The sequence below is a fragment of the Podarcis raffonei genome, chromosome 12, assembly GCF_027172205.1.
Source record: "Podarcis raffonei isolate rPodRaf1 chromosome 12, rPodRaf1.pri, whole genome shotgun sequence".
Classification (NCBI taxonomy): domain Eukaryota; kingdom Metazoa; phylum Chordata; class Lepidosauria; order Squamata; family Lacertidae; genus Podarcis; species Podarcis raffonei.
The window spans coordinates 10,707,265-10,735,233 of NC_070613.1; the positions used below are offsets into that span (position 1 = coordinate 10,707,265).

General features: G+C 45.7%; 1 protein-coding gene across 5 annotated transcripts; it reads right to left on the bottom strand.

Moving 5' to 3' along the window:
- Positions 1 to 44: 44 nt before the first annotated feature.
- On the bottom strand, positions 45 to 27,969 carry WDR86 (WD repeat domain 86). Of its 5 annotated transcripts, XM_053410131.1 has the most exons (8): positions 24,330 to 24,525; positions 23,641 to 23,785; positions 19,083 to 19,405; positions 16,181 to 16,322; positions 13,255 to 13,687; positions 8,392 to 8,527; positions 4,241 to 4,344; positions 1,043 to 1,365 (listed from the first exon to the last, which is right to left on the bottom strand). In XM_053410131.1, exons 3-8 carry the CDS (start codon positions 19,243 to 19,245, stop codon positions 1,147 to 1,149), a joined length of 1,197 nt encoding a protein of 398 aa, XP_053266106.1. In that variant the 5' UTR covers positions 19,246 to 19,405; positions 23,641 to 23,785; positions 24,330 to 24,525; the 3' UTR covers positions 1,043 to 1,146. The 5 variants fall into 5 exon arrangements, with proteins under 5 accessions (XP_053266111.1, XP_053266106.1, XP_053266109.1 ...); XM_053410134.1 differs by lacking the exons at positions 23,641 to 23,785; positions 24,330 to 24,525 and adding an exon at positions 27,914 to 27,969; XM_053410132.1 differs by lacking the exon at positions 23,641 to 23,785.

The following is a 27,969-nucleotide window of genomic DNA, read 5'->3' on the forward strand; positions in this document are numbered from 1 at the left end:
TGCTCATCTGTAGATCAACCTCTTGTTTAAGGGCCACCTGCATAAGCTCACAACCCACCACAATGGCAATTTCTGCACATCACACTAAACAGCCATGGCCTAGTGCAGATAGGGAAATGTGCTGGCTCCCCAAGTGGAAAGGCAGCTGTGCAAAGTGCTGATTGGTGGGTGGCTGTGATCCCACCTTGGATGCAATGTGCTTTGCATATGCATCATGCTCTATGGGGAGCGGGGGGGGGGGAGGTTGTAAAAGTGCCACATCATTCATGAACTTATCCATCCATTTAGCATGATTCATTTGCAAATAATTGCAAAACTGCTCTGAAGAGAACGAGGGATTACAGACATCAGTAATCAGTGCTCTGCTTAGCTGGCTCTGCTGCAAAACCCAGAGAAGCAGTTTCCCCTGGTGTTAAATTATGGAATGGGAATATGTTGTTAACAAGGCATTAAGTACACATCCAATGCATGACAACTGCTTTTTCCTGCATGTACCATTAAAAACCTTTCCAGGTCTGGGCACAAAGCAAATGGGGGGGGGGAGTTACCATATACCCCTGTTCTGTGACACGCCACCTAAACATGACATCAGGCTCCCCAACCTTCTATGACTGACCTGTTAAAGCTATGGCTTCCACCCCTGAGTCTTCCTTGCCCCCTCCCTTTCTGAGCTGCTCCTAGTGGTACTGGCTCTGCGGGCCCAGTTGCTTAGAAATCTGCACCTGCAGCGTGCAGGATGAGACATCTCTCTGGGCGACAAATGATGTGTGTTGCAGTAGGCCAACAAAACGGGCATTTCTATATGTTCATGAGAATAGATAGATCATCATGAAATAGGTATTTGTCATAGTTCACCTCCCTGCTTCTTTTTTGTTGCCATTTCATCAGCATCAGGCCAGGATCGTGCCCACACAGCTTGTGACCCACCTTGCTGAATACAGCCCACCCAGGATACAAGGCTGTGGCCAGCCAGGTGCTTGATTATGGCAGGCGGGCAGAAATGCCAGGACATGGAATTTGAGCCCCTGATAGGCCTGCTCAGTATATTGAGCTACAGGCTGCATTTGGCTTGGTAAGTCAGTTGGCTCAGGCGTTCCCTTCTGTAGTCGACTGGGTGCTTCCTGTCCTCTCGCACCAGCCCAGCCATCACACGAGCTCCACGGCCTCCTGCTCCCCCCTGTTTTCCTGGTGCACCATGCAGCCCACTTTGTTGTTGAAGAGCCGAGACAGGCTTCCCTTCTGAGAACGCCTGCCCTGGATCGACCTCTCCTTCCAGCGCCGCTTGCTCCGCTTGCTGACCTGCCGTATGTCCCAGATCCTTAGTGTGCCGTCGTGGGAGGCCGTGTACAGTAATTCGTTGTGAATCTGGAACAAAAGTGCCGTATTTTAAAAGGACAGCTTAACCATAGTCACAACACAGCACACAGAAGCAAAGAGGCAGCTTCTCTGTTCCTTTTTTTGTACAACCCATTTGTGGAGCGGGGTTTTCTCCCTTCCTTCTGAGTCCAATCCCAGATGGCGGGGGGGGGGAGGCTGGTTACAGAGGTGTAAAGCAACCGCCTCCTTTATTATTTCATTGTACAGTGGACACTCGGGATGCGAACGTGACCCATGCGGGATGCACGTTCGCAACCCACAGCGTTCGCAACCCACAGCGGCGCATCTGCGCATGCACAGGTTGCGATTCGGTGCTTCTGCACATGCGCAACCCCTGAAACCCGGAAGTAACCCGTTCCGGTACTTCTGGGTTTTGGCGGGTCTGTAACCCAAAAAAACACAACCTGAAGCATCTGTAACCCGAGGTATGACTGTATGGTGGTTCAGCTTGTTGCCCAAGGGCCGTATGTGGCCCTCAATGCCTTTTTTTAGTGGCCCTTGGCAAACTTTGACACACACCCCAACCTTCGCACTGCCTCCCCAAATATGCTTTTCAGGGGATCAGCAACATCTGGAAGACCAAAGGTTCCTCACATCTGTGATATGTGACAGGTGAAAAGACACCCACAGTTTTGTCAGAGGCAGGACCTGTTCATGTGCAACCAAAGGGAGCACACAAAGAAAACAGGAAGTACTCCTTTATTCCCCCTCACCCTGCCTCCAGCATCATGAGAAGAAGAAAGTGTGGCAAGCACAGAAGGAACAAAGTCTGGCAGAGGAGGCCTGCTAATGCCTGCCACTCAGAAGCAGACACAACACCCAGCCGGAGTCAGTGCGTGAACCCAGCTTCAAACTGTTAGTGGCAGGAGATGCAATTCTAATTTTATTTATACTTAAACACCTAAGTAATTTTTAACAAAGTGTTTCAAATGTAACGAAACCTGAGGAGGCATCATTATCTTGACCTCCTGGCTCCCATTTCCTGCGGGCTCCATCCAAAAAACAAAGGGCTCTTGACTCGCCCCACTCCACGCAGCACAAAAGAGCAATAGAGCGTTGTTTTTTCCAGGGAGCTGCTCACTGCCATGTGCCGATCTTGGCTCACGAATGTGAGTGCATAACAGAAGAGCACAGCCAATGCCTCTCTCGCTGCTCGCTCTGACGGAAGCTTTTGGCCTTCATCTCAGGCATGTTGGGTGCATAATTATGAGAGGGCTCTGCTAAAGAGTCCACTTCTGTTTACTGGGGAGGAATGGGTGAAAGAGCTTTTTTGCATGTGCCTTAGCTCACTGAGAGCCTGCAGACTGGGGTTAGCAAGCAGCCAGGTATGAAGTCTACGGGGGCTGGCTTGAATCCCCAGGTTGCCTAAGCAACATTTGGTTGGATATTGTGAATTAACTTAGGACCCAGGGACCATGGATGGGTCTGGAACTTATTTTAAAGCTGTCTAAGCAAATCAACTTCATAGGGTGACCCTATGAGCAAGGAAACAATCCCCCCCCAGTAGAGCCTTTTTCTTAAGAATCTTCCACATCCATCACTGCATCATCATCATCATCATCATCATCATCATTTTTTATTTATACCCCGCCCTCCCAGCCAAGGCCGGGCTCAGAGCGGCTTACAAGCAATAATAAAAACAAGTTGAATGATTACAACTTAAAAACAAAATTAAAATACAACATTAAAATATTGAAACATTAAAATATTAAAATGTAGCCTCATCGCAGGAGGAGAAGGAAAGGAAAAAAGAAAGAGGGAGGGAATCAAATTGGCTCCAAGCCAAAGGCCAGGCGGAACAACTCTGTCTTACAGGCCCTGCGGAAAGAAATCAGATCCTGCAGGGCCCTGGTCACATGAGGCAGAGCGTTCCACCAGGCCGGAGCCAGAGTTGAAAAGGCCCTGGCTCGGGTTGAAGCCAATCTAACTTCCTTAGGGCCCGGGACCACTAGGGTGTTGCTATTTATGGACCTTGAGGCTCTCCGTGGGGCATACCGGGAGAGGCGGTCCCGTAGGTACGAGGGTCCTAGGCCATGAAGGGCTTTAAAGGTCAAAGGCAGCACCTTAAATCTGACCCTGTACTCTACCGGGAGCCAGTGCAGTTTGAAAAGCACTGGGTGAATATGCTCCCATGGCAGAGACCCCGTGAGAAGCCTCGCTGCAGCATTCTGCACCCTCTGGAGTTTCTGGGTCAGCTTCAAGGGCAGCCCCACGTGGAGCGAATTACAGTAGTCAAGCCTGGAGATGACCGTCGCATGGATCACTGTGGCCAGGTCAGGGCGGGAAAGGTAAGGGACCAACTGCTTGATGCGGCGAAGGTGGGAAAATGTCGCCTTGGCTGTTGCTGTAACTTGCGCCTCCATGGAAAGGGAGGCGTCGAGGATTACACCCAAATTCTTAACGGAAGGCAATGGCACTAATTGGGCCCCCGCAAGAGAAGGGAGTTGGTCCCTCATCCCCATGCGATCCCGACCTAGCCATAGGACCTCTGTCTTTGAAGGATTTAGTTTCAATCGGCTCCCACGAAACCATCCAGCCACAGCTTCCAAGCATCTGGTCAGTGTCATCAATCAATGAGTATCGGTAACAATGTCAGTCCATTGTTCCATCTGGCTGAGCCTTGTCTGGACCAGCAGGAAGGGGCTTTTCAATGCTCTTTTCTAGCCTACCTGGTGATGCTGAGGATTGAACCTGGGGCCTTCAGCATCCAAGGCATGTGTTGTAAAAGTGAGCTATGGCCCAGCCTGCCATTAATAGCTAACAGAAGGAACCCTTAAGCGCTTGTAAAGGAAGTGACACCAAACCATTCCTGACCCACAGAGCTATAGCCAAGTGTTGTGCAGCTGCTCTTTGTGAGGCTAACCTGGATGCAGTTAATAACCAGCTTGTGACCTCGGAACACTCTTTGCAGGATGCCGGTCTTGGTATTAAAAGCTCGGGCACAGGCGTCACCACTTCCTGTAAACACTGTAATGAAAACAAGGATGACGGACCTTTTCAGAATAACGTTTTTTTTATTCGTTTGCTATTAAAATGTTTGTTTTCTCCTATTTTCAACCCAAAGAGTCAGCTCGGCAGGCAACAAAGCGAAGATTCAAACTACACAAGATAAGTGTCATTGAATTCATCAGAACTTACTCCCTGATAAGTCGGTTCAGGGTTGTAGCCTAAAGTGAGTCTTATAAGAGGAAGGGGTGGAACAGAGAAGGTAAATGTGCCAACCCTTTGGGAATTATTTTCAGCTAATTCCCATTTTTTGATAGCTAATTCTAATTTGATAATCCACCCTGAGGCTGAATATAGCACTCAGTAAAATAATAATATATGTCAGGGGAGTTGTAATGTATTTTTTCGCTTTTTATCCTCACAACAAACTTGCAAGGTAGGCTTGGATAGGCACTTTTCCCAATTCTCTTAGTGAAATTCACAAGGAGGGGAACTGAACCCAACTATCTTATATATTTTGGCACTCATCAGCTTTACATTTTTTTAAAATTTATAAGCATTCACCAAATACCAAAGATGGAAACAACTGGCACATGCAAAAAAAAGCCTTAAAATTTATGACATCAATAAGAATTTATGACATCAATTATAAATTAAATCAAAGCTAAACACCCTATATAGCCATGTAATTTCCTTTTCTATCAGTTAGGCACGAAGACCAAATATACCACAGGATGTAACACAAACAATGAATCACTTAGCAAGCAGAATGAGATTTTCTTTTCTTTAATTAATTGTTTGAACAACAGAGCAAGTCATTTTTAATCTTAGTGTCTTCTAAAAAGGGGCATTTCTATTTGGAATGTGTTAAATATTCTTTTTCGTTCAATTAACCCAGGGCATTTTTTTACTTTGAAAAGGTATCCTGCTATAGAAACCCATAATCACAGGGTTAATGTGATAAACATAATCAAACAAAGGTTGCACTTACAATCCAGATATGCTATGAAGCAAGAAAAGGCTTCCGAAGGGTCCAGAATGGTACCATGCCTGTCAAATTTAGAGTCCTCTCTTAAAGGTAATTCTTTGCCCTTTACCACCCACAGAGGTAATAGCTCCTCCCAGCACTCACGTGGTATCTTTCTCCTCCCATCTAGCAATGAGTTCTTATTAATGGGTCTAGGTGGCAAACAGTTCTGGGTTGCAAAGAGTGGCACAGCCTCTGTTAGGTGTATTGGGAAGGGAAGGTCATTAGGAGTGAATTACACACGACGTCCAATTCATCCTTAAGCTCCTGTTTTCTGTATTCAAAGCTAAAACATATCTCAAGAGTCAAGGCCCATGGCTCAGTGGCAAAGAGCATGTCTTGCCTGCAGGTTAGATGGCTGGTATCTTCAGACTCCTGCCTGAAATCCTGGAGAGTTGCTGCCACTCTCTGTAAACAATACTGAGCTAGTTACAGGTAGGTAGCCGTGTTGGTCTGCCGTAGTCGAAACAAAATTAAAAAAATTCCTTCCAGTAGCGCCTTAGAGACCAACTATGTTATTGGTATGAGCGTTCGTGTGCATGGGCTCGGGCTCAGAATAAGGGAGCGTTTGACTGGCTATGGTGTTAAGATGACAAGACATGGAGGAATGCATCACTAAAGCATTCTAGAGCCAGCAGCTTTTTTGCAGCTCAGCTGCAAGGGGTAGACTCTTAGTTTTAGTTGCCAAGGATGCTTTCTGGTATGATTACTTCAGGTAGGCAAACATCCTCTCTACCCTTTCAATTCTAGCATGTCCAGGCTAAGAGGGAAGGAAACCTGTTGATGCAGAATGGGCATCAAAACACAACCGCAACTGTTTTCAGCACAAATCGTGCCACTTCAGCTGTATGCTTGCTGCACATCCAATATGCAACTGGGGTTGTGTCAGCATGAATAAAGTCTGAAAGGGGTATCAGATTGGGTATATGTAGAAAAAAAGGCATGCAAAGCCAGTAACGCCCTCTGAGAACATTTATTACTTTACATCCAATTACTACGTTGTTGGGTGGTTTTTTTTAACAGAGATCAGGAGAACAGTCCAAGTTTGCCAACTGCCAGGATGATTTTGTGCCATCTGGAAGCATTTATTCCTTAAACGCAAAGGCCTTGGTCTGCTGCTACAGAAGGGGAGAGTGTGACTATCTCTGGATGAACAACTGACTGTTCTGCTTTTCTACCAAGGCCAAGGGTGCGCAGGGGGCCAAAAAGAAAGAAAGACCCAGCTCAGAATACCTCTGCACTTATAGCCCAAAATTGCCTTAAAGTACCCTCAACATTCAACTGAACGTGTTGGGGGGGGGGAGCATAATATAATTTGCAGTGTGGCTATGCAGCTTAATCTTTTGTGCTAGCAAGGTAGGGTACTGCCAGCAGGGGAAGAGCCCCAATTTAACATTTGGCTTTTAACTGGTAGCAACTAATGCCAAGGGCATAATCTGCCAGGCGCACCTCTGATGAAAGCCCCATTGGAATGAAGCCACCTGGACCATGGGCAGTGGGAGCATGAGGAGGAAGTTAGCTGCTAGCGTAATTCCTCGCCGCCGCAACCCAATATGCTCATTACCTACCATATGGCTGAAAGGGATTCCAGCCTTCAAGTTACAGAGTCCCCTCTCTGCAGGCCAGAACTCTGGGCTTCATGGATCCATTCCAGGGAGTTCATGCCAAAACCTACATGCTTCTACGACAGGGTAGGGAGTCTTTTTAGCCTGACATGCCAGATCCTTATCTCCCCACACCCCCATGGAAATATGACAGCTGGCTGGGCTGACCCATCTGTCAATCATCTGATGTCATAATGGCTTCAGGCTACTGATATCTGGGTGGTCCTGCCTACCTGTCAAAGTTGACGGGGGCGGGGGGGGTGCTATGCCAGTGTGTTCCCTTCACCTGATGAGCAACCTCATCAGGTGATGAGAAAAGGGGTTACATCCTGCTGCTTTGGGTGCACAGCCCCAACCCTGTGGGGAACAGCCAATGGAAAATTTTATTTGTATTTATGTACTTAAGCCTAGATTGTTTTTTTCTTTGTAATGTTGAGTTTATTATGTGTTTCCTAAACTACTGGTTTTCGTTATTTTGAATTTACTGACATGTTCTATATTTTGTATATTTGTACTTTTAATGCTTTGAATGTTTGCTGTAAGCCACTTTGGGCACACCTTGTTGTGGAAAAGTGACACATAAGTAATCAAAATGGAACCCTGTTCTTGTATATCAGCTGACATCACTCACCCATCAGCATGACATCAGCTGGGCATGGTTTGGGTGAAATGGCCTTGTAAGCCAAACTGGATTCTCTAGCAGGCTAGGATTGGCTCACAGGCTGTAAATTCCTCACTCCTGTTCTAAGAGGTATTTGGTTTTTCTGCAGTATAGTTTTTCCACAAATGCCTGGATAACTGGTTTAACCAGAGACCATAGCAAGCCGCCAAAATGAGATTTAAAGCAATAACCACCGCTAAGTTTTTGAAAAGATGTCACTCATTCACAATCTACATCCTTAACAGGATATTTCATCGATATTCATCTGCTTTCACTTCTTGCAACATCTGTCAGTTAGATTTTTATTGTTTGCAGCCAATTTACTTATTACTTACTTTCAACTATTTATATACCACTTAATCACCAAAGTTGCTAAGCGGTGCCATTACAAGCTCTGCAACATACACAAAAGCAATTTCACAGGCCTGGTCTAAAAATATAAGTGTGTCTTCAACTCTAGCAAAGTGTGCCAGGTGAGCAAAATGGCATCAAGGATAAGAGGAAAGAAAATTCAAAATCTGAAACAAGATGTTTGACACCCTTTTTATAAGGAACTAAAACTCTTCATTTCTGCCTAGGTCTGTGTTGTTGGCTTACTTAACAAAAGAAGAATAGCATGGGGATGCTTGTCTCCTTCATACCCTCAGGACTTGGATAGCTGTGGCAAAATTCTCCTATTAGGAGAATACACAGGAGGTGGTTGTTCCTGAACTAACATATCTGTCGCCAGTAGACAAGATGAGAAAAGGCAATTGGGAGGGTTTGTTGGAACTTACATATTCCAGCATGGTATTTCAAAGTGCTGACGCTGTGCTTGTGAGCCTTGAATGTCCGGACTCGCTCCCCGGTATCAGCCAACCAGCATTTCACCGTCCTGTCTGCACTCCCTGAATACAAGCGCCGATTCACAAGCTAAGAGGGGAAAGAGAGGAAAGATCACTTTCGCGAGGGAGCATTGTTCGAAGTCATGGTCATTTTCGGCGCTGCCTTCCCCCTGCAAAAAGAAAAACGATGACACAATTCAATGATATGATTGCAATGTAGAAAGCAGCACAGCTTTTGGAGCTCTAACACAGACCTCTGATCTTACGTTCTGCACGCAGCCAGGGCTCCCAGTGGGCCTCCAAATGGCTTTGAGATGTCAAAGAAGAACAGATGAAATAGCTCTCACTCCACTAGTATAATTAGGAGCAGATCCTTTAAAACTAGTGAAGCTCCATCCCTTTGCATATATCTGTAAATAAACCACGTATCATGAAGACCCCACAGTCTCCATGTGCCTCATTCCCAAAAGGAAACACGAATTCCTGGGTGAGCACCTGGAACCCCTGGAATCTCTCACCATTCAGAGACTGGGGTGGCCTGTGTGTGTGTGTCAGATGGCAAAGGCCAGGGTAAATAGTTGCATTTCTGCATAATGAATATGCTAGATGCACCTCTGTGGGGAGTGAATTCCATAACTTCCTGAACTTCTTAGAGCAGTAGAACTACCTAGAGGGCCACCTCTGCTGAGCTTGACATCCAATAGTCTGTAGGAGAGGTAATGACTGGACAGTGGTACCTCGGAAGTCGAATGGAATCCATTTTGGAAGTCCGTTTGACTTCCAAAACATTTGGAAACCAAGGTGCAGCTTTTGATTGGCTGCAAGAAGCTCCTGCAACCAACTGAAGCCACGTTGGACATGCAGGTTCCAAAGAATGTTTGCAAACTGTAACACTCACTTCCGGATTTGTGGTGATCGGGAACCAAAACGTTTGAGTCGCAAGGTACCAAGGTACGACCGTATTTGTTCCTCAGAAAACGGAGGTACAAAGAATCCCTTGTATATGCTTCTAATTTAAAAGACAGTGGATTAGAATGACTAACACAATGACTTGGGTAACATAGACTGGAGGTGGCAATTCAATTCAGGATTACAAACAAGCAAATCTATATGTATTTAGTTAATAGCAAGCAGTTTTTTAAAATTTGGGTCAGATACAAAACTCTGGGCTCATCTACACTTAACATTTCGCCCCATGCTTTCTAGGCAGAGGTCCATGTTTTAAAGTGTGGTGTCAGAGCACCTCCCCCCCCACTGCTTTCCTCAGTAAAAACTGCTTTTTAACACTGAATCTGAACAAGCAGCAATTCGGGTTTTCTGCAGATTGCCGTTTTCTCCAATGCAGAAGTAAAAAAGCGGGTTTTCATGGGGAAAAGCACCAGGCCAAACAAAAAAGTGCTCCAACACATAGCTTTAAAGAGCAGACGAGATCCTAGAAATGTGGCACAAAAGGAAGTCTGGATGAACCCTCTGAGAAGCTGCACACTCCATTACCAAAGCCAATGTCTCCTACCAATTCTTATTTTCAGCTATTTTCCTCTACAGAAAACATACATAGGCAAGAAACCCACAAAACAGCAAACTTTCTTGTTCAGAAAACTTCGGTTTGGTGCAGGTTCCCCCTCCCCCTCCTCCTGAAGGAATGCTTGCTTCCAGAAGAGATCCATTATTTTAAATAAAAGAAACATTTCATGCAACCTCCCACAACAGTCATTTGGCTAATGGAATGGAAAAACAACTGCAGCCGTAGGGCTTAAGGTATCCTATATCGTGAGGCACATACCAAGTGTGTTAACAGGAAAGCCTATACACGATTTTTGCTTCATTTATGTCAAGATAAAATAAAGTGGCCAATCTCTGCGAAACGTGCTTTCAATTTCTTTCATTAGAAAAACAGGCATGCCTTTCATCAAGAAGAGCAGAGATTAATTTCCCATAATTAGCAAGGGAAGGGAGAAGCGGGAAAGAGCCCTTTCCACCATAGGTTTCTTCCAAACTTATCCAAACCCCAACAATGCCTGATTTAAAAAAAATAAAATAGCTGGGGAGACACAAATCCCAATTATAATCTGCCTGTGGCTTGAAGAAGCAGCAAACGGCTTTGTTGCTGTGTTTTTCTTGGCTGGCATTGGAAAAGGCTTTGTTCACTCTGGCTAATTTCCCAACAGAGCGGCTGTTGGAGAAAAGCAGAGCAGATCACGGAAAACAAGGAGTACAACTGCGCTCGTACCTCTTAGGGAATGTCTGCCGAGTGGCAACTGCCTGAGCTCCTAAAAGACAGATGCTGTAGCCTTCTGTGGCATTCGCAGGCTGCATCGTGAAGCTGGCCAGGCAGGTCCCCCGCAATCGCTTCTGCTGTGTGGACAGCTAGAGAAGCAGACAGCATGGAGGCATCCGTCCTTTGCAACAGGGATGGGAAGGATCTCTGGCCCTCCAGAGCTTGCTGGGCTCCCACTCCATTCAGCCCCAGCCAGCATGCTCAGTGGTCAGGGATGATGGGAGGGCCAGAGGTTCCGCAGCCCTGCTTCACACCAGCGGAGCTTGCAACCCTTTGTTCAGTAGTGCTTGCAGTATCTTCATATCCCAAAGAAAGGAGGAACTTGGTGGAAACTCATTTGACAAATTTCTCAGGTCATGTTGACATGGGATGGCTTTCATCCCATTTCACTTGCTTCATGCCGTCCCATAAAACATGGAGGAAGAACCTTAGCCATTTAATTTCCAGCAGGCCAGTGCAGCTTCTCCTCTCACTCATCCCTGGCCATGTTCACATCAACATGTTTCATGGAATCACAGATAACACTATCCACACATGACTGACTCAACCCTGGAAAGCTTAAATTGACACCTACTCATTTCCACTACTGGACAGGCGTTCGCAAAAACAACACGTAAAAGACAAGATTATCTATCTCTACCTTGTAGTTATCCCCTGCATAGAGCAAGTAACAGCTGCTTCCTGATCAATGTCTTGCTAAACCATCCATTGAAAGTGCCCTGTGTTAAACGCAGTCATGCAGTCAGGTACAGTCCTCACGCTTATTCATTTTTATAACATTCTTCCAATGAGATCACAACGTCAGTTAACCTCTGCAACAATCCTGTGAGGTAGGTGTCGGAAGCTTTTGGGCAGTACACCCAAGGCACGTGCCTTATTCAGCTCAACACTATGACCTGATGAGCCACAGCTGAACATGTGGATTCATTCCACTAAAAGGCAAAGCACCGTTGACATGAGGTAACTGGGTTCTGTCCTTAGCATTTGTTTTGTGACAACTCAACATGAAGAAAACACCCGTTTGTGCTGCAGTCACTGAGTGGTGATGGACATGTGTTTGTGAGCCAGCTTGGCAACTTTCTCAAGGCTGTTCAGTGCGCGTCATTGCTGAGCAGGATTTCAACCTGCATTCTCTATGCCCAAGGCCAGCATTACTCACTCTACTAGTCTACAAATCATAACATTGAAGGAGACCTTTGTGGTGGATAGAACATGCTTATAGTGATAATTTATCTCCCGCTCCAACTTTCTGTGGTCCCTTCCCTTGCAATTATATAAATATATTTTTTCACAGGGTTGCATGGCTTTTCACAGCTTCCCACATGGAACCATGCTTGCACAGCTGCCTTTTTCAATGGTTACCGCACCACAAATGTCATGGGTCAGTGACAGAGCAGCTGCTTTGCATGCAGAAGGTCTCAGGTTCAATATCCGGCATCTCCAGGGAAGGCCAGGAGAGAATGCTGTCTGAATTCCTGGAGAGCCACTACCTGTCAGTGTATACTGACCTAGATGGACCAAGGGTCTGACTCAGTATAAGGATACTTCCTATGTTCTTCCTAGAATTAGTCTCTCTCTCTCTCTCTCTCTCTCTCTCTCTCTCTCTCTCTCTCTCTCTCTCTCTCTCTGACACACACACACACACACACACACTGTACATAGCTCTTGCCTCAATACAAGGAAAATAAAAACCCAGAGTAGTTGACAGACATGCTCTGCATATATGCAGCTGTTCAAGGCTATTTCTGTATCTTTCTGACCAAAGAAATCTAGAAGAGAGTTGCTCAGAAGTTCCTTCTGACCACAGTTCTCAGGGATGTGCTCCATCCCAATCAGATGCAGAAGACTATCCTACTTCTTTTCTCTGCCATGGAGTTCTTCAGTTCATCTCCTTTGTGGACACACTCTGACAGTTGCTTTACTTTTCCTGAATCTCTCCACGTATGTATTGCAATCTGTCAGGAAATACCTTATTTAAGCATACGACACTGGGATAAGTTAACAGCCGCTACTTGGGCCATTCCTTACATTAGTTCCATTACTATAGAAGTATTTTATCACACTGGCTTCCTCTGCTGTTTTCTCTTCCCAACAAATGCTACCCTAGCTGGTTGCCCAGTTGCTCCAAGCAGCAACACTGGCTTTAGTGAATGGCTACATTCACACATAATGCTAAGCGTTAACCATGGCTTGTACATGAGTCACCTTGCATACATTCAAAGAAGCTGTGGTTCATTCTCCGAAGCTTGGTTCATTTTCCAGCTGCTCTTGCCTCATGCCTGTAGCTTGGCATGCATTTTGGGTGCTGTGGTCAAACAAACCAAGGTTAAGCAAGACACCTGGATTCCAATGTGCCACCAAACAATCTATGGTGTTTTAGCCAACTACAAAACACATCACTGATTGTTCCCAGAAAACAAAAACAAACTGTGGTTAGTCTGCTGGGCTGGGTTCAGACATTCAAACAAAGGACACTTTGGTTAAACAAACCGTGGTTTAGTGTTATGTACAAACCAGGCCAATATCAAGTCACTTACCTCTAGGCAAATGACAGATCCTTGATGCTCTTTGAACACTCTGAGCTGCTCGCCAGTCACGATGTTCCAAGTCCGAATGGTGTAATCAGTGCTGCCTGAAAAAAGCTCCCTGTTAGGAGCATCAAGTATAAGACATAAGACGGCCCCAGTGTGTCCCAGCAGGGTTTGGTGGCAGCGCCCACTGGACACCCACCAGACCTTGACAGTGCAGTCTGTGCTCCCTGTCACCAAGAAGCCCCGGCTCAATTTCTCCTCCTCCAACTCTTCCTCTTCTGAATCCTCAAGGACATCCTTGGAGGAGTAAAGAGCCAATGTCAGAACACAGTTCCGGTGGCCTCGAAACTCTTGGATTGGCTTCTCCTTATCCACACTCCAGCACCGTGCTGTCCTGTCATAGGAGCCACTGAAGAGATAATCCTTGAAAACCAGAATCCTGTTGGGGGTAGGGGAATAAGCCACATGTCAAAAGAGTCTGAAGTTTCCCCCCAGCTCCTTCTGCCTGCCCTTATAATGTTTCTTCCAGTAGCACCTTAGAGACCAACTAAGTTTGTTATTGGTATGAGCTTTCGTGTGCATGCACATGAAAGCTCATACCAATAACAAACTTAGTTGGTCTCTAAGGTGCTACTGGAAGGAATTTTTCCCCCGACTACGGCAGCATAGCTGTCAACTTTTCCCTTTTTTAAAGGGAAATTCCCTTATTCCGAATAGGACTCCTCGCAAGAAAAGGGAAAAGTTGACAGCTATGTACGGCAGACCAACACGGCTACCTACCTGTACTTATAATGTTTGTGTTTTAGACTCTCAGCATGTAATCCTATACACCTCTACTGAAAAGTAAGTCCCACAGAATTAAATGGGGCTTAAAGGTAAAGGTAAAGGTACCCCTGCCTGTACGGGCCAGTCGTGTCCGACTCTAGGGTTGTACGCCCATCTCACTTAAGAGGCCGGGGGCCAGCGCTGTCCGGAGACACTTCCGGGTCATGTGGCCAGTGTGATGAAGCTGCTCTCGCGAGCCAGCACCAGCGCAGCACATGGAAACGCCGTTTACCTTCCCGCTATAAAGCGGTACCTATTTATCTACTTGCACTTAGGGGTGCTTTCGAACTGCTAGGTGGGCAGGAGCTGGGACTGAAGGACGGGAGCTCACCCCGCCGCGGGGATTCGAACCGCCTACCATACGATCGGCAAGTCCTAGGCACTGAGGTTTTACCCACAGCGCCACCCGCGTCCCTAAGAAATGTTGCTTACACTCAGGTAAATAAGACTGCAATCTTAATAATCCTTGTAGCTTTTCCCCTCAGCTTTATTAGCTGAACTGCTGTATGCAGAACTAAACATAGTACCCCACATGAATATATTTTTATTCCCCCAATTTGCATACGGCTTAATCACAGTCGTCTCTAAGTGGTGTACAGAAGATCCAGTAGAATAAAACTAAAAATGAGTTAAAACAATACAGTGATGTCATAATTCAGTTGTGAAGCCTGCTGGAATAAAAATACTGTGCTAGTTCCTTGAATTCCCAGCTACTTTTCCAGAAACTTATTTATATCTAGATTAACTGAAATGGGGTCAGATTAAATTCTGGGGCAGCTGAATTCTCAACTTTATCCACTAATAGCCATGGTTGCATGCCAGCCATAGTTTCCTAGATGGTGGCTCTTCCTAAATAAATTGTGGTGCAGCCCTGTACTGTAAGTGCTTGGCCACATGGACAGGTGAACTTTATCACAGCCCTAGATTTCCCCAAGTGCAATAAAACTGAACACTGCAGATGTCCAACCCTAAAGATGGTATAGTAGCCCTAAGGGTGGTCCTCTGTATTCCAGCCTAGGTTGCCAATTTATCTAGAAATTCCATTTGCAAAAAGGAGAAGTACATTTGGCAGCTGACACACACACAGAAAAGGATCCCTTTCTTGCTTGCACACAGAATGCACGTTTAGCATAACAAATCAACGTCTGGCTTTAAGCTTCTCTGGGGGGTAATTAACAGCAGGGCAAAATTCCAAATCTTTAAACAAAGCTTTAGCTGTATCCCCCCTTCCTTTCTTTTTTACTACTAAGAAGTATGCTTAACACAATGCTTTTTAATCTCTTTATCAGGTGCAGCTGTTGCCAATTTCATTCCCAGCAGAGGATTCGGTTCAGTTCCTCCTTGTTCTTCTGTCCGTCTCTCTTGCCCAGGCTGTGGCTGCGTCAGCATTCTTGCTGGAATAACTAATCGCATACAGCCAAGAGCATGTGTAGCAGAAATTTAGGCAATCCATTTGTGCAATACAGCATAGGGAGGAAATGACTAGTTTTGAACAGAATCAGAAGTAAGGATGGGGGACCTGAGGAGGTTAGCTGATTACAGGTTGTGACAAGCAGAGAACGCTGAGTGAGGGGAGAAATCTTTGTTGTTGTTGTTGTTTAGTTGTTTAGTCGTGTCCGACTCTTCGTGACCCCCTGGACCAGAGCACGCCAGGCACTCCTGTCTTCCACTGCCTCCCGCAGTTTGGTCAAACTCATGCTGGTAGCTTCGAGAACAGTATCCAACCATCTCGTCCTCCATCGTCCCCTTCTCCTTGTGCCCTCCATCTTTCCCAACATCACGGTCTTTTCCAGGGAGTCCTCTCTTCTCATGAGGTGGCCAAAATATTGGAGCCTCAGCTTCACGATCTGTCCTTCCAGTGAGCACTCAGGGCTGATTTCCTTCAGAATGGATAGGTTTGATCTTCTTGCAGTCCGTGGGACTCTCAAGAGTCTCCTCCAACACCATAATTCAAAAGCATCAATTCTTTGGCGATCAGCCTTCTTTATGGTCCAGCTCTCACTTCCGTACATCACTACTAGGAAAACCATAGCTTTAACTATACGAACCTTTGTTGGCAAGGTGAGAAATCTAGGTAGCTCTAAATAAAAGACTCTGTGGTACCTACCTGTTGACAATCGATGTGTGCCCTCGGTAAACTGCCAGGCACTGGCCTGTCATCACGTCCCACTTTCGAATTGTGTGATCCGCACTACATGTAAAAGCAGCTTCATTTTCTAAGTGGCAAAATGTGATGTAGCTTTCATGTCCTGGGAAAAAAATATACAGAACTAAAAACGATCAGTACAAATTTACCGAAAACTACAAAAGGAGATTTTTATAACGGGAACTTGTGGCTGTCCAGATGTTGTTGGATTTCGGCTCCCATCAACCCCAGGGCAGCATGGCCAGTGTCCAGGGATGATTGCAGTCCTGCAATCTCTGGAGGATGACAGGCTTCCCTGTCCTGGTCTTGTAACAGGAAGGTTTGCATCACACTCTTAAATCGATTACTGTGGCAGATCTGAAAGAACCTTTGTGCTGGTCTTATGCTAGTCTGTCAGAACTTCCCTCAAAGGATTCCTGGGAGGTGTGATTGTCATTGCCTAGAATTCTCTACAGATCTGCAACCACTTGAAGAACTACAATACCCTGGATTGCCAGGAAAGGGAGAGATGTCTGCGAAACCTGTTCTGAATCTGTGATATAAATATGTCCTTATGCAGGGTCCCCACCCCCCACCCAAGACAATTGCTCTCCTTTCAAAACATGCTTTCTACTATCTCATACAAACCACAGCTCTATGCCTCAAAATTCACACCCCAGTTGTATAAAATAAATAATAAATGTTGGAAATGTAAGGAAAAAGAAGGTACCTTTTACCATATGTGGTGGGAATGGAAGAAAGTGAAGGACTTCTGGGAAATTATTTATAATGATATTTTTAAAATGCTGAAATATACATTTGTAAAAAAAAAACCAGAAGCCCTTTTACTTGATATTGTAGGTACAGAGATTAATAAGCATGATAAAAAATTGTTTTTATACGTGACAACTGCAGCAAGAATACTATTAGCCCAACGATGGAAGCAGGAAGAACTACCAACAAAAGAAGAGTGGCAGATGAAATTGATGGATTATTCTGAGTTGGCAAAATTGCTGGCGAGTTGCTGGCAGAACCAGCAAGACCAGACTTTCCTGAAGGACTGAAAGAAATTCACGATATATTTGAAAGACAATTGTAATCAATTGACTCGCTTGTAGAGTCACAAGAAGTTTTGTAAGGAGAACTATATGAATTATTGCGAAAGAGGACTAAGAAGGAGTTTATTTAGGATTTGGATTTTATAGTAATAAGTATAATAAAAAAAATGCAAAATGAGAAAGGAAGTTAGAAAACCATCAGTCTATCAGGTTGATGGAAGTCCTAGGCAGTGATAGCCAAAGGTCTGTTATGTTGTTCAAGATGGGATGTTATGTTTGGAAAACATGTGTAAAAACCAATAAAAAATATATTAAAAAAGAAAAACAAAATTCACACTCCAGCAATCCAGTGGTGCTGTTAGGTAATTTTTAAACTCTGGACTCAATGGTTGTGGGGTCTGGGGTCCCTGCCTCCCTGCTCATTTTCCTGAGTGCAGAGCCCTGGATGGGCTGGCCTGATGTTTTGCTCTGTTAGCACTGACCGCCATTGTCCTGTGTTTTTCACATAGAGATCAATGGGACCTGCTCCCAAGTACCGTAAATTGCACATAAGGATTTCAGCAAGAGAATGGGTAGGAATTAAACCTCCCCCTATTCACATTCTCCACATGTGTGGGAAGGATGCAATCTATATCAAAGATGACTAACATACACTTTGGAAATTCAAGCTTCTTCTGACTCAATGTTTTTACTGTTTCAAATATAGTTTTTCTTTTTTTTTAAGTCCACCAAGTTCGTTGTTTAATAGGCACTTCCTTCTACCTACATGGTCAGCTTCCATGTTCTTTAATCACTTTGAGGTCAATCTATGGAAATTGTATAAAAAGTGGCATTTCTCATTCTGAAGATGAAAACAAACTTAAGAGCAGACAATCAGGCTGTTTACATGAGCCCTTAGAGATTATTCAGTTGCAAAAGAAACAAAGAAAAACTAAGTGAATACCTAGAATTGGCTAAGCTTACAAACTCAATAAGAAATCATTCAAAGGAGAGAATAAGGAGAGAATGGGATTTTTAAAATAAAATATATGAAAAATGGAGGGGGAGAACTGGGGGGTCTTTATTCCCCCCCCCCAAAACTAGGTGCACCCTATGGGCCGGTGCGCCCTATGGGGCGAAAAATATGGTATAAGTAAAGTTATTGCTCAAACCCGTGAAGGGGACCTGTCTGTATTGGCTCCTTCTTCCCTCCCCCCGGGCGCAATGCTCTTCCTACCCGTGGGCAAAGCCTGAATGGCTACACCTGAAACAGCATTTCTGATGGAAAAAATACTGTCCCTTTAACCGTAAAACTGCTTTATCCTTCATTAAGCACTTGTTAGTAAAAATACAGTTTCCACTTCCATCATGCCTCAGCTTTAATTTATACCTAGTTTGGGAAATAAGTTGTCACAGGAACACCAATATTAAGAATTTTTGCAGCTGATTTATGTTGTACAAGTGCCCTGCCACAGACAGAGAATCCCTGAATTCTCTTTTTTATATATATTAATTTTATTAGTTTTCCAAATTAAATGTTAAATGTTTTCCAAATTAATTTTTAAAAGTAATTAGGTTTCCCGCTCCTGTTACAAACATATGTCCATTGCTTCCTGATGTTGCTGCTTCATTCTTCTTTATTCACCTTCTCATCTATTAATTTTAATCCATTTACATAGCTAGCCTTTGATCAGCGAGAATCCCTGAATTCTCAGTTGTCATAGACAGGGATTGACCAAGGTTAAATCACCTCAGATGTAGTCATTTTGCCCCGCTCCCATCTTCACTGAGGGAATTTGCCACAGGGTGCACCCCAGAATCAGAGGCTAAGGGAAGGTTTACCCTACCTTGAAAATGGGCCCTGCACTGGCTGTCCGCAGTGCTCCAGAGCCGTGCAGTGCCATCTTCACTACCTGTCAGGAGCCACTGGCCGTCTGGGCTGAGGCTCAGCCAGTTGATGCCTCCCTGGTGATCAGTGCAAACTTTCAGTGCCGAACTACTGCTCCCCATCCTGCGGGTTCCACAACAAGGCAGGAGCTGGGGTGGAGAATCTCATAGGGTCCGAACCAAACAAGGATCAGGAGTAGGCCTTAAAACAGCAGGCTGCATCAAGCCAACTCCAAGGATCATCTTTGGTGCAAAAACTAACAGTAGGGGGATGTTGCGGTCTCTACGAAAAGTGAAAAAATGTATTAATAATGATAAGAGCAACAACACCACAATAACAAATGATACTAGATTGCTCAGGCACACAGCCATATTAGCCAGAAGCTTGACCATTAAGCTGGCCAACCCCTGCGCCTCCCCCATGAGTAAACCCATTATATTAAACATTTCATTGTTTATTGTAACATGAGAATAACCCTGGAAAATAAACCCTGAAAAAATATCTGAAAACTTCGCCTGGTTAAAAACATGGCCAGACTTTTGACTAAAGGCCACTGGAGTGACCCTGTTTTTCCACATGTAAGCTTTCAGCTGAAACTGAATTGAACTCTATGATTCTACTACAGTTATTCCAATTTGTATGCCAGAGCATTCTGGTATGACTTGGATGAACTACCATATTTTTCACTCTATAAGACGCACCAGACCACAAGACGCACCTAGTTTTTGGAGGAGGAAAACAAGAGAGAAAAAATCTGAATCTCAGAAGCCAGAACAGCAAGAGGGATCACTGTGCAGTGAAAGCAGCAATCCCTCTTGCTGTTCTGGCTTCTGGGATAGCTGCGCAGCCTGCATTCGCGTCATAAGACGCACACACATTTCCCCTTACTTTTTAGGAGGGAAAAAGTGAGTCTTATAGAGCGAAAAATACGGTACTTACTGCGCCTAAAGGAGGCTTGTCTGAGGCTCTGGGCGTGCCTTCTTTGAGAACAGGTAATTCTGCTGATCAGGTGTGATTGAATGATCCGATCATGCAATCATATCAGATGCAGACAAACAACATAATTGCTTCCCCTTCCCTGCTGTCTGTGATTTTCACTGCTCTGGGCATGTCTCTTCTAAGATGCAAAAGGAGAGGAGACTTTGCTACCAGTGTTCCTTAGCAATCTGGAGTCTGGGAAGCTGCCCTGCAGAGTTTAGGCAAACTTATATTGAATGATGCACCTACATCACATGCCAGACCTTGAAGAATGGAGGGCTATAGTTATGGCTAAGAGTTCAAGCAACAAACTCTGTAGTTTATTCCATATGTTTTTCCTCCCTCACCGCAAATAGTGGTTGCTACTCACAAGTGTCCAAAAGCTAAAGGGAAGACAAATTATTTTGACGCTAGCTGCTGTCATTTTAATAACAGCCACGGCTGTTGTGCCAAAGATTGTGCCAAAGAAAATCAAATTCTGTGACCAGAATAGACATCGCAAATATTATGCATATCCTTAGTTTGCATACACTTATCCTGCTTCAAAAATCCAGGTTTTCAAAATGCTTGGAATTCTTTGGCAAAGGTTAAAGGATACTGAGAATATGTGGGCTGGGCGGGGGGCACAGAGCTGCCTCAGATTAGTAAATTCCTTTGTGGAAACACACATACAAAACCATTTCTGCAATAAATCTCAGTGGGAGGGCAGCAGGGGTGGCAGTTATTTATCCCAGCCCCCCAACGCCTTGATCCCAGGATAAAATAGTCTCTAGATACCATGGGGTTTGTCTTTAATCTGCACAAGGCTGCCTGGGCTAATATCTCCAAGCCAAAGGGAAGCCTGTCATAGCAAACTCTGCCTACACAAATTGTGTAAGCCAAACACAGCCCACCAGCAAAATCTATCACAGCCCATCAAGAACTCAATACACTTCCTAGTTTGCTTCCTGCCTGGGACTGGCAAAGGTAAAACAGTAAATTGTGAAGCACCTGGCAGCCCTAATCCAGCAGCTAGAAGAAGTGGCAAAAGGAAAGCATACAGATAAGGCTCCATCCATCTTTCCATTCCATCAAATGGCAGTAATTTACTTCCCCGGGGGAGGGGCTGTAGCATGCAGAAGATCTCTGGTTCAATCCTGAGCATCTCCAGATAAGGATAGGAGAGTCTCATGTCTGAAACCCTAGAGAGCTGCTGCCAGTCAGTGCAGGCAATACTGATCAAGATAGGCCAATGGTCTTGCTCCGTATAAGGCAGCTTCCTGAGCCCTGTGTTCCTGACCACAGTGAACTGCTCCTATTATCTTGAATGCAGCCTGGTTCAATATGAAAACTGGCCACAGAGTGAAGCTTGGCACATTCCTCCTCAAGCCACGTTTATTTACTTTCTTACAGTATTTATATGCTGCTTTTCATTTAAAAATAACCCACAATGCAATTTACAGTAAAGAAGTAAAGAAGGAGAGCCTAACATGTGGCCTTCCGAATACTGGTGGACTCCCAATGCTCAAGGCCAATGGCCAGGGGAGTTGTAGCAAACGTTGTCCGGAGGGACAGAGTTTAGCCGCTCCTGCTGTATATATTTCAAGCCTTGATTCTTGCACCCACTCTAGGAACAGAGGCGTAATATACATGCAGCTATGAGGAGGATTTTCCTAGTGGTGCAGCAATAATTGCACAGTCCCTTCCAGCTATACAATTCTATGATTCTATGTGCAACATCAACACTGTCTTTGAGGCTGCCTCTTGTGCTATTTATGCGTTGGTTAGAGCATGGTGCTGATAACGTCAAGGTCGCAGGTTTGATCCCTGTATGGGGCAACTGCATATTCTTGCATTGCAGACGGTTGGAGCAGGATGATTCTCAGGGTCCCATCATCCCTGATAGACCACACTAGCTATGGATGATGGACTCCAACATCTGCAGGCCCACAAGTGCCCCGATCCCTGCCCTACATAAAGGCCTTTAATTTTTAAAATCAAAATTATTTCAAAATTGAGCCCACGCCCCAAGGTGGTGCAGATATTTTATATTCCATCTCAGGTATCCCCTAAACCTCAATTTAATGCCACAATCCTATACATGTTTTCTCAATAGGCAAACCCATTAAACTCAGTGGGGCTTATTCCTAACTCTTAAAAAGAGTACAGGATTGTAGCCTAAGTAAGCCTCAGGTGTGAAAGCGCCTTTTTGTTTCCAAGTCCACACTCACAGGGAAAGGGGTTGGCCAGGGGAGAAGCAACCCGAAAAAGGTCTTCTTTATGGAATCGCTTCCCCCTTTGACGGCAGGATATTAACCTTCCTAAATGGGGTGTGTGTGGAGAAATGGACCCCTTCGAGGGCGGGAAAGTCTGGGAGCAGCCAAGACCCCTTTCGCCTGCCTCGCCCAGGAAGGGAGACAGCCAGCTCCTCCCCATAACCATGTCTGCGCTGCTTCCCTCACGCCACCGCCTCCCCACCCCCCATGTCTGGGTGGGCTGAGGCTTCCCTCGCCTCCTCTAAAAAGACCCCCCCGGACTTCCCTCACGGCCCCTCTTTAAACAAAAAGAAGGAGAAGCCTCAGGGCTGTGTCTGTAACCCTCGCCCACAGGATACGGAGCAGATCCTGCCCGCTTCCCTCCCTCTCTGAAGAAAAAAGGGGGGCGCGCATACACACAACTAGCAACGCCCCCGACCCAAATCCGCAGCGCCCACCCCCCACGTCTCTCCTGTTTCCTTTGCGCGCGCACCGCAGATATATATGCCTGCAGTCCTCCTCTCCGCTTTGTTTCCTGTCCCCCCCCTCACAGCATTCTTGCTTTCTCCAAAGTTTCCCTCAGGACCCCCCAAGGCTCCCCTATAACTCCCACTGTTTCCCTCGCCACGAATGTATGTATTTCTTTTTCCTGTCCTAAGGACAAAAAGAAGAAAAGAAACCCCCTCCTCGTGTGTAAAAAACAAAAGTCAGCACATCGCTCTCCTCTCCAGGGTCACACAACTCCCCACGACTCGACGGCGTTTGGGTTTTTTATTGGGCTGCCGCTTCCCTCAGCGAACCTCTTCTCTTCTCCCCCCCTTGGGTGCCACACGTTGGGTGCCTTCCCAAGACCCCCCCTCAGTGGGGAGTGGGTCCTTTTTTCGGAATGAGGAGGGGTTTCTGAGGCAGATTGGTGAGGCCGGTCGTAATATCATGAGGGAGCAGAATACAAGGGTGCGAATTAGCCCCACACGGTGACCCCCATGACCCGAGCTGCGCCTGCCTTCTTCCCTCAGAAAAAGCCCCCACAGCAATCCGTGTGAAATGTCCCCAGAGAGAAGCACCCATCCCAACTGTGCAAGTTTCCCACCCGCAGGGAGTCACGTCTCTCTCGCGCCTCTGTCCATTTCTCCACAAAGCTACATCATAATTCATTTTCTAAACAATAAGGCAAATCAAGTCTGCACACCCCCACCTCTCCCACACGGCACCATTCCCATGTTTCCGCCTAGCAATCTCGTAGATTTTCAAAAAATATATATAATTATTACATGTAGACACAGCACACAAGAGCTGCTCGCTTACTTCAGTTCAAATCCCCATCCCGAGGGGAAATCCTCTTGCTCATGATCTCTGGTGTCGTTGGAGAGAAGCCAAATAAGCAAACACGCACACCCCCTTTCGCCTTCAGAGAAGCTTCATCCAAAAATGTTATCTTTTTACGCGCGAACTACGGCCAGGCGAACAAGCAAAAAAACAAAATTAAAATCAGAAAGTGCAGGGATCCGCGCTGCAGGATCAGGCTTCTTCACATTGTTCCAGGGGGGTGGAAGGAAAAATCCTAGAGGACCCAAACTCCAGAGAGCAAAGCAATCTAGTAACCGCAAAACTCATTTCCAGGCAGATCTCATTTCCTTCCATGATAAGGGGAAAGAAAAAGAAAAGGGGGGGGGGGGAGAAAGAAAGAAAGAAAGAAAGAAAGAAAGAAAGAAAGAAAGAAAGAAAGAAAGAAAGAAAGAAAGAAAGAAAAGGGGGTGACAGATTGCTGGGTTAATGGAGCCAAATAGTTTTGCCTGGACTCTCAGGCAGTTCCTAAATCCTAACTTTCTCCAGTGGCTTTTTGCATTGTAATAAGAAGGTGCCTATGCAGATCCTGAGTCCGAGTTTAGCATAATTCATTGGGGCGGCTGTTGCAGCACTGCAGAGAGGAAAAAAAGGTTTTTAAAAGTCTTCCTGTTTAGAGAGACTAGCTGCCTTTTGTCTCCTGTTCTTACCCCCTTCAGTTGTGCGTGAAGAAGGCTCATCTGAACTGCTTGCCAAGATCCCTGCAGGACTCCGAAACCTCTCTCTCTTTCTCTCTCCTTTTACCCAGTTCTCCCCCAAAACTTTTTCACTGTTTCTTAGATTAATACAGTTGTGCAGAGCATAACTTGTCCGTCTTTTCACGCTCTGTGGGGGATCAAATACCACCCCTCAGATTTCTACAAGGTCCTAAAGAAAGCTGAATTAAGTAGCAGAAACTACTAGGATCTGTAGCAGAAAGAGTGCCGCAAGACTCTTCGCTGTTTTTACTAGGATTTAAACAACAGATTCTTGGAAATGCATAATGCCTTGCGGTATATAAGTGATATGGAAAGTTTTGTATCTCAAGGTGCTAAAGGAACACACACAATATGGAATTCCAAGGAAGGCAAGACGTGAGGGCAATGGGGAGTGTGAGGACGAGCAAGAGAAGCTTTGGCCGGATCAGAACTTGGGCTTTATCAGATGTGTCAGTCTAGCTCAGTGTTGCCAGTCAGAGGATTGCACTGCACTGCAGTTTTCTTGGGGGGGGGTGTGATAGGGGAGAGGTAGTACCTCTGGTGGGGGACATGTCGTGCTCCTTCTGGGGTAGACTGTCCACCTTTAGTCCCTGCCCTGCACTCAGCTCTCACCTGTGGCTCCTAGAAGCTGTTAGCATGCGGCAGTGCCCGCACTCCAGGAATGGCTTTGACTGGCTGGCTAAACCAGGTGAAGGGAGCCAATGGGTCTCAAACCCTCAGTGAGTTTGGGACTTCCTCTACCTGTGAAGATTGACCGAACGAGTTAGGGACTTCCTCTATAGGCAGATTGACCGAACGAGACCAATGGTGGGTCCATCGGTCAATAAGGTGGTTTCTGCATGAGCTGTAGAGGGAAGTGAGGGGCAGATGGGGCTCGTCAACCTGGGAAGGTAGCCCATCTGGGAGGAGGAAGACTCTGATCCTAAACCTCCGCTGCTTTGTGGGATATCTTCAGAAGAAAAGGCTAAGGAGTAAACCCTACACAAATCCGAAATGGAGTCCCTAAGAAGGTTGGGTGGCACCTTGAATGCTTCCTTCCAGCAATTCCTGTAGCCAAGCTGGTGCCAAACATATTGCTCTGCTTTCCTTTGGACCACATCAGCCAGACCAAGAGGTGTTTTTGTTTTTTTTTTTTTTGTTATCTGGGCAGCCCAGGAGGTCCATACACACTGTACAGACTTGTACCCCCGGGGAGGTCACTTGGGTGCTGCTAATGCAGCTGTTTGACTTCACCCCTGGAGGCATACTCCATTGTCTCTCAAGAGAGATAGATGCCAGCAACTCAGTTTTCTCAGTCCTACCTGATGGTTCTGGGAATTAAACCTAGGAGAACTATTTGCGTACAAAGTGATTTTTCATACAGAGAAAAAGTAAGAGGTGACATACACAGAGGTGTATAAAATTATGTATGGTGCAGAGAAAGTGTATAATGAAATGGGTTTATCCCTCTCTCATAATACTAGAACTCAGGAAATCCAAAGAAGCAGAATGTTGGAAGATTCAGGACAGAAAAAAGAAAGTACAGTGGTACCTCGGGTTACAAACACCTTGGGTTACAAACACCTCGGGTTACAGACTCCAGTAACCCAGAAGTTGTACTGCGGGTTAAGAACTTTGCCCCAGGATGAGAACAGAAATCATGCACCGGTGGTGCAGCGGCAGCGGGAGGCCCCATTAGCTAAAGTGGTGCTTCAGGTTAAGAATGGTTTCAGGTTAAGAACAGACCTTCGGAACGAATTAAGTTCGTAACCAGTAGTACCAATGTAGTTAATTCATCCACTGCATAGTTAAAGAGGCAGTTATGACTACTGACTTTAAAAGAGGATTAGTCTAGATCAGGAGTAGGCAAACTAAGGCCCATGGACCACAAGCGGTCACGGGAGTCGTTTAACCGGCCCACGAGCTGCCCCCAAATCGAGCCGCTCGCTCAGCAAGTCCCCGTGCACTGTGCTAAACCAGCACAGCGCGGGGACTCACTTCTGTAGCACTGAAAATCGCGTCTGTGCAGACGCAGATGCCGGAAATTGGGTGTGCTCACGCACACGCGCAATCCGGCCCACGGAGGGCTATCCACTGGAGTGAACCGGCCCAGGCGAGGTAAACCTTGCTGACCCCTGGTCTAGATGAAGAAGAAGGCTGCTAACCCTGATGGCTGCGTTCAGCTTCTCTGCTGGAGCCGGTATGCCTCTGAATACGTTGCTGGGAATCTCAAGCAGAGAGAGCATCGTTGCACTTTGGTCCCTCTTGTGCATTTCCCATAGGCATCCAGTTGGCCATTGAGAGAACAGGAGGCTGGGCTAGATGGACCATGGGCCTGATCCTGCAGGGCAATTCTTATGCCAGACACCCCCAACCTTTGGCCCTCCAGATGTTTTGGCCTACAACTCCCATGATCCCTAGCTAACAGGACCAGTGGTCAGGGATGATGGGGATTGTAGTCCAAAACATCTAGAGGGCCGAAGGTTGAGGACACCTGTCTTATGTTCTTATGTCTGTCAAGTTATTGCAGAGGAAGCCCAATTCACAGATGCAAATCATCACTTGATGTTGCAAGAATCAAGTGAGGAAATCTACATGTGAATTGACCCACACATTCCACACTAGGTGGGTGGACTAGGCTGGTTAATGGGGCAAGTGGGCTGCTCTGAGCAGAGCTTGCTGAAGAATCTTCTTCCTGCTTTATTTTGCAGGAGCCACTGAGAGGCTGGAGGGCCAGGAGGACAAGGCAGCCAAATTAGTCCCAGCTGTGCCTCATTCCAGGTCAGGAAGTCAGGAACACATATCCAAGCAGCGAGTCTGAATAACCATGTCATGCAGTGGCTCATAGGTCCATGCCATAAATCAGCCCTGCAAATAAAATGCATGCCTTAGTGCAGTCAGCTGTGCATTAATCTGTAGCACCAATCTGATATAGCTGGCTGTCTACCCTAATTACTCACTTTAAAGGCTGGATATTGCTATTTCAGCCATCGATATAATAAAACGGGTTTGTTCCCATTTCACCAAATAGTAGGAAGTTTCAGGGGCAGCTCTGTAAAGGATCGGTTTCCTTGTGAGAGAACAGTCTCGATTATCTTTTTATGTAATGTTATATTTACAAAAATAGGAAATGAACATGAAGAAGCAGGCAACAGCCAAGACCAGTACTGCTGGGTTTTAACCCATGTTGGTTTCCCCCAAATCAAATAACATGTCATTTGAAACCCTCCCACACCTACAAGGCTCTTTAGCATTTAACTGGGGAGGAAACAAAATGTGATTTCTGCCTCCTTCACTAGGTTCTCTCCAACTGTTTCTGTCAAATTCCCACCAAAACAACTAGAGTGTGTTCAGTAGCAGGCTGCCACCAGCCATCAAAAGCCATCAGTGCTAATTTAAGGAAGCACCTTTCAGCCAACAGTGCTCACTGAAGAAAGATCTTTTGGCTATTGAATTACAAGAGTCTAGAGAAATTTTTATCCTCTCACTTGACAGCTATAACAACAGTATTAAGAGTAGTTCCCTTGCATCTGAAGTTTTGACTGAACAAACATTACCTCTGGCTAATCTGGCTTCTTTTTCATTTGGTGAATAAGCATTTAGACTCCCACGG

What these genes read in the sequence shown, in the direction of transcription:
- WDR86 (XM_053410134.1), bottom strand. Translation starts at nt 19,245, where the DNA reads ATGGGGAGCAGTAGTTCGGCACTGAAAGTTTGCACTGATCACCAGGGA. An exon ending in GTGCAGGGCCCATTTTCAAG is followed by an intron (nt 16,323 to 19,082) that starts GTAGGGTAAACC and finishes TTTTTTTCCCAG; the next exon opens with GACATGAAAGCTACATCACA. An exon ending in CACACATCGATTGTCAACAG is followed by an intron (nt 13,688 to 16,180) that starts GTAGGTACCACA and finishes TACCCCCAACAG; the next exon opens with GATTCTGGTTTTCAAGGATT.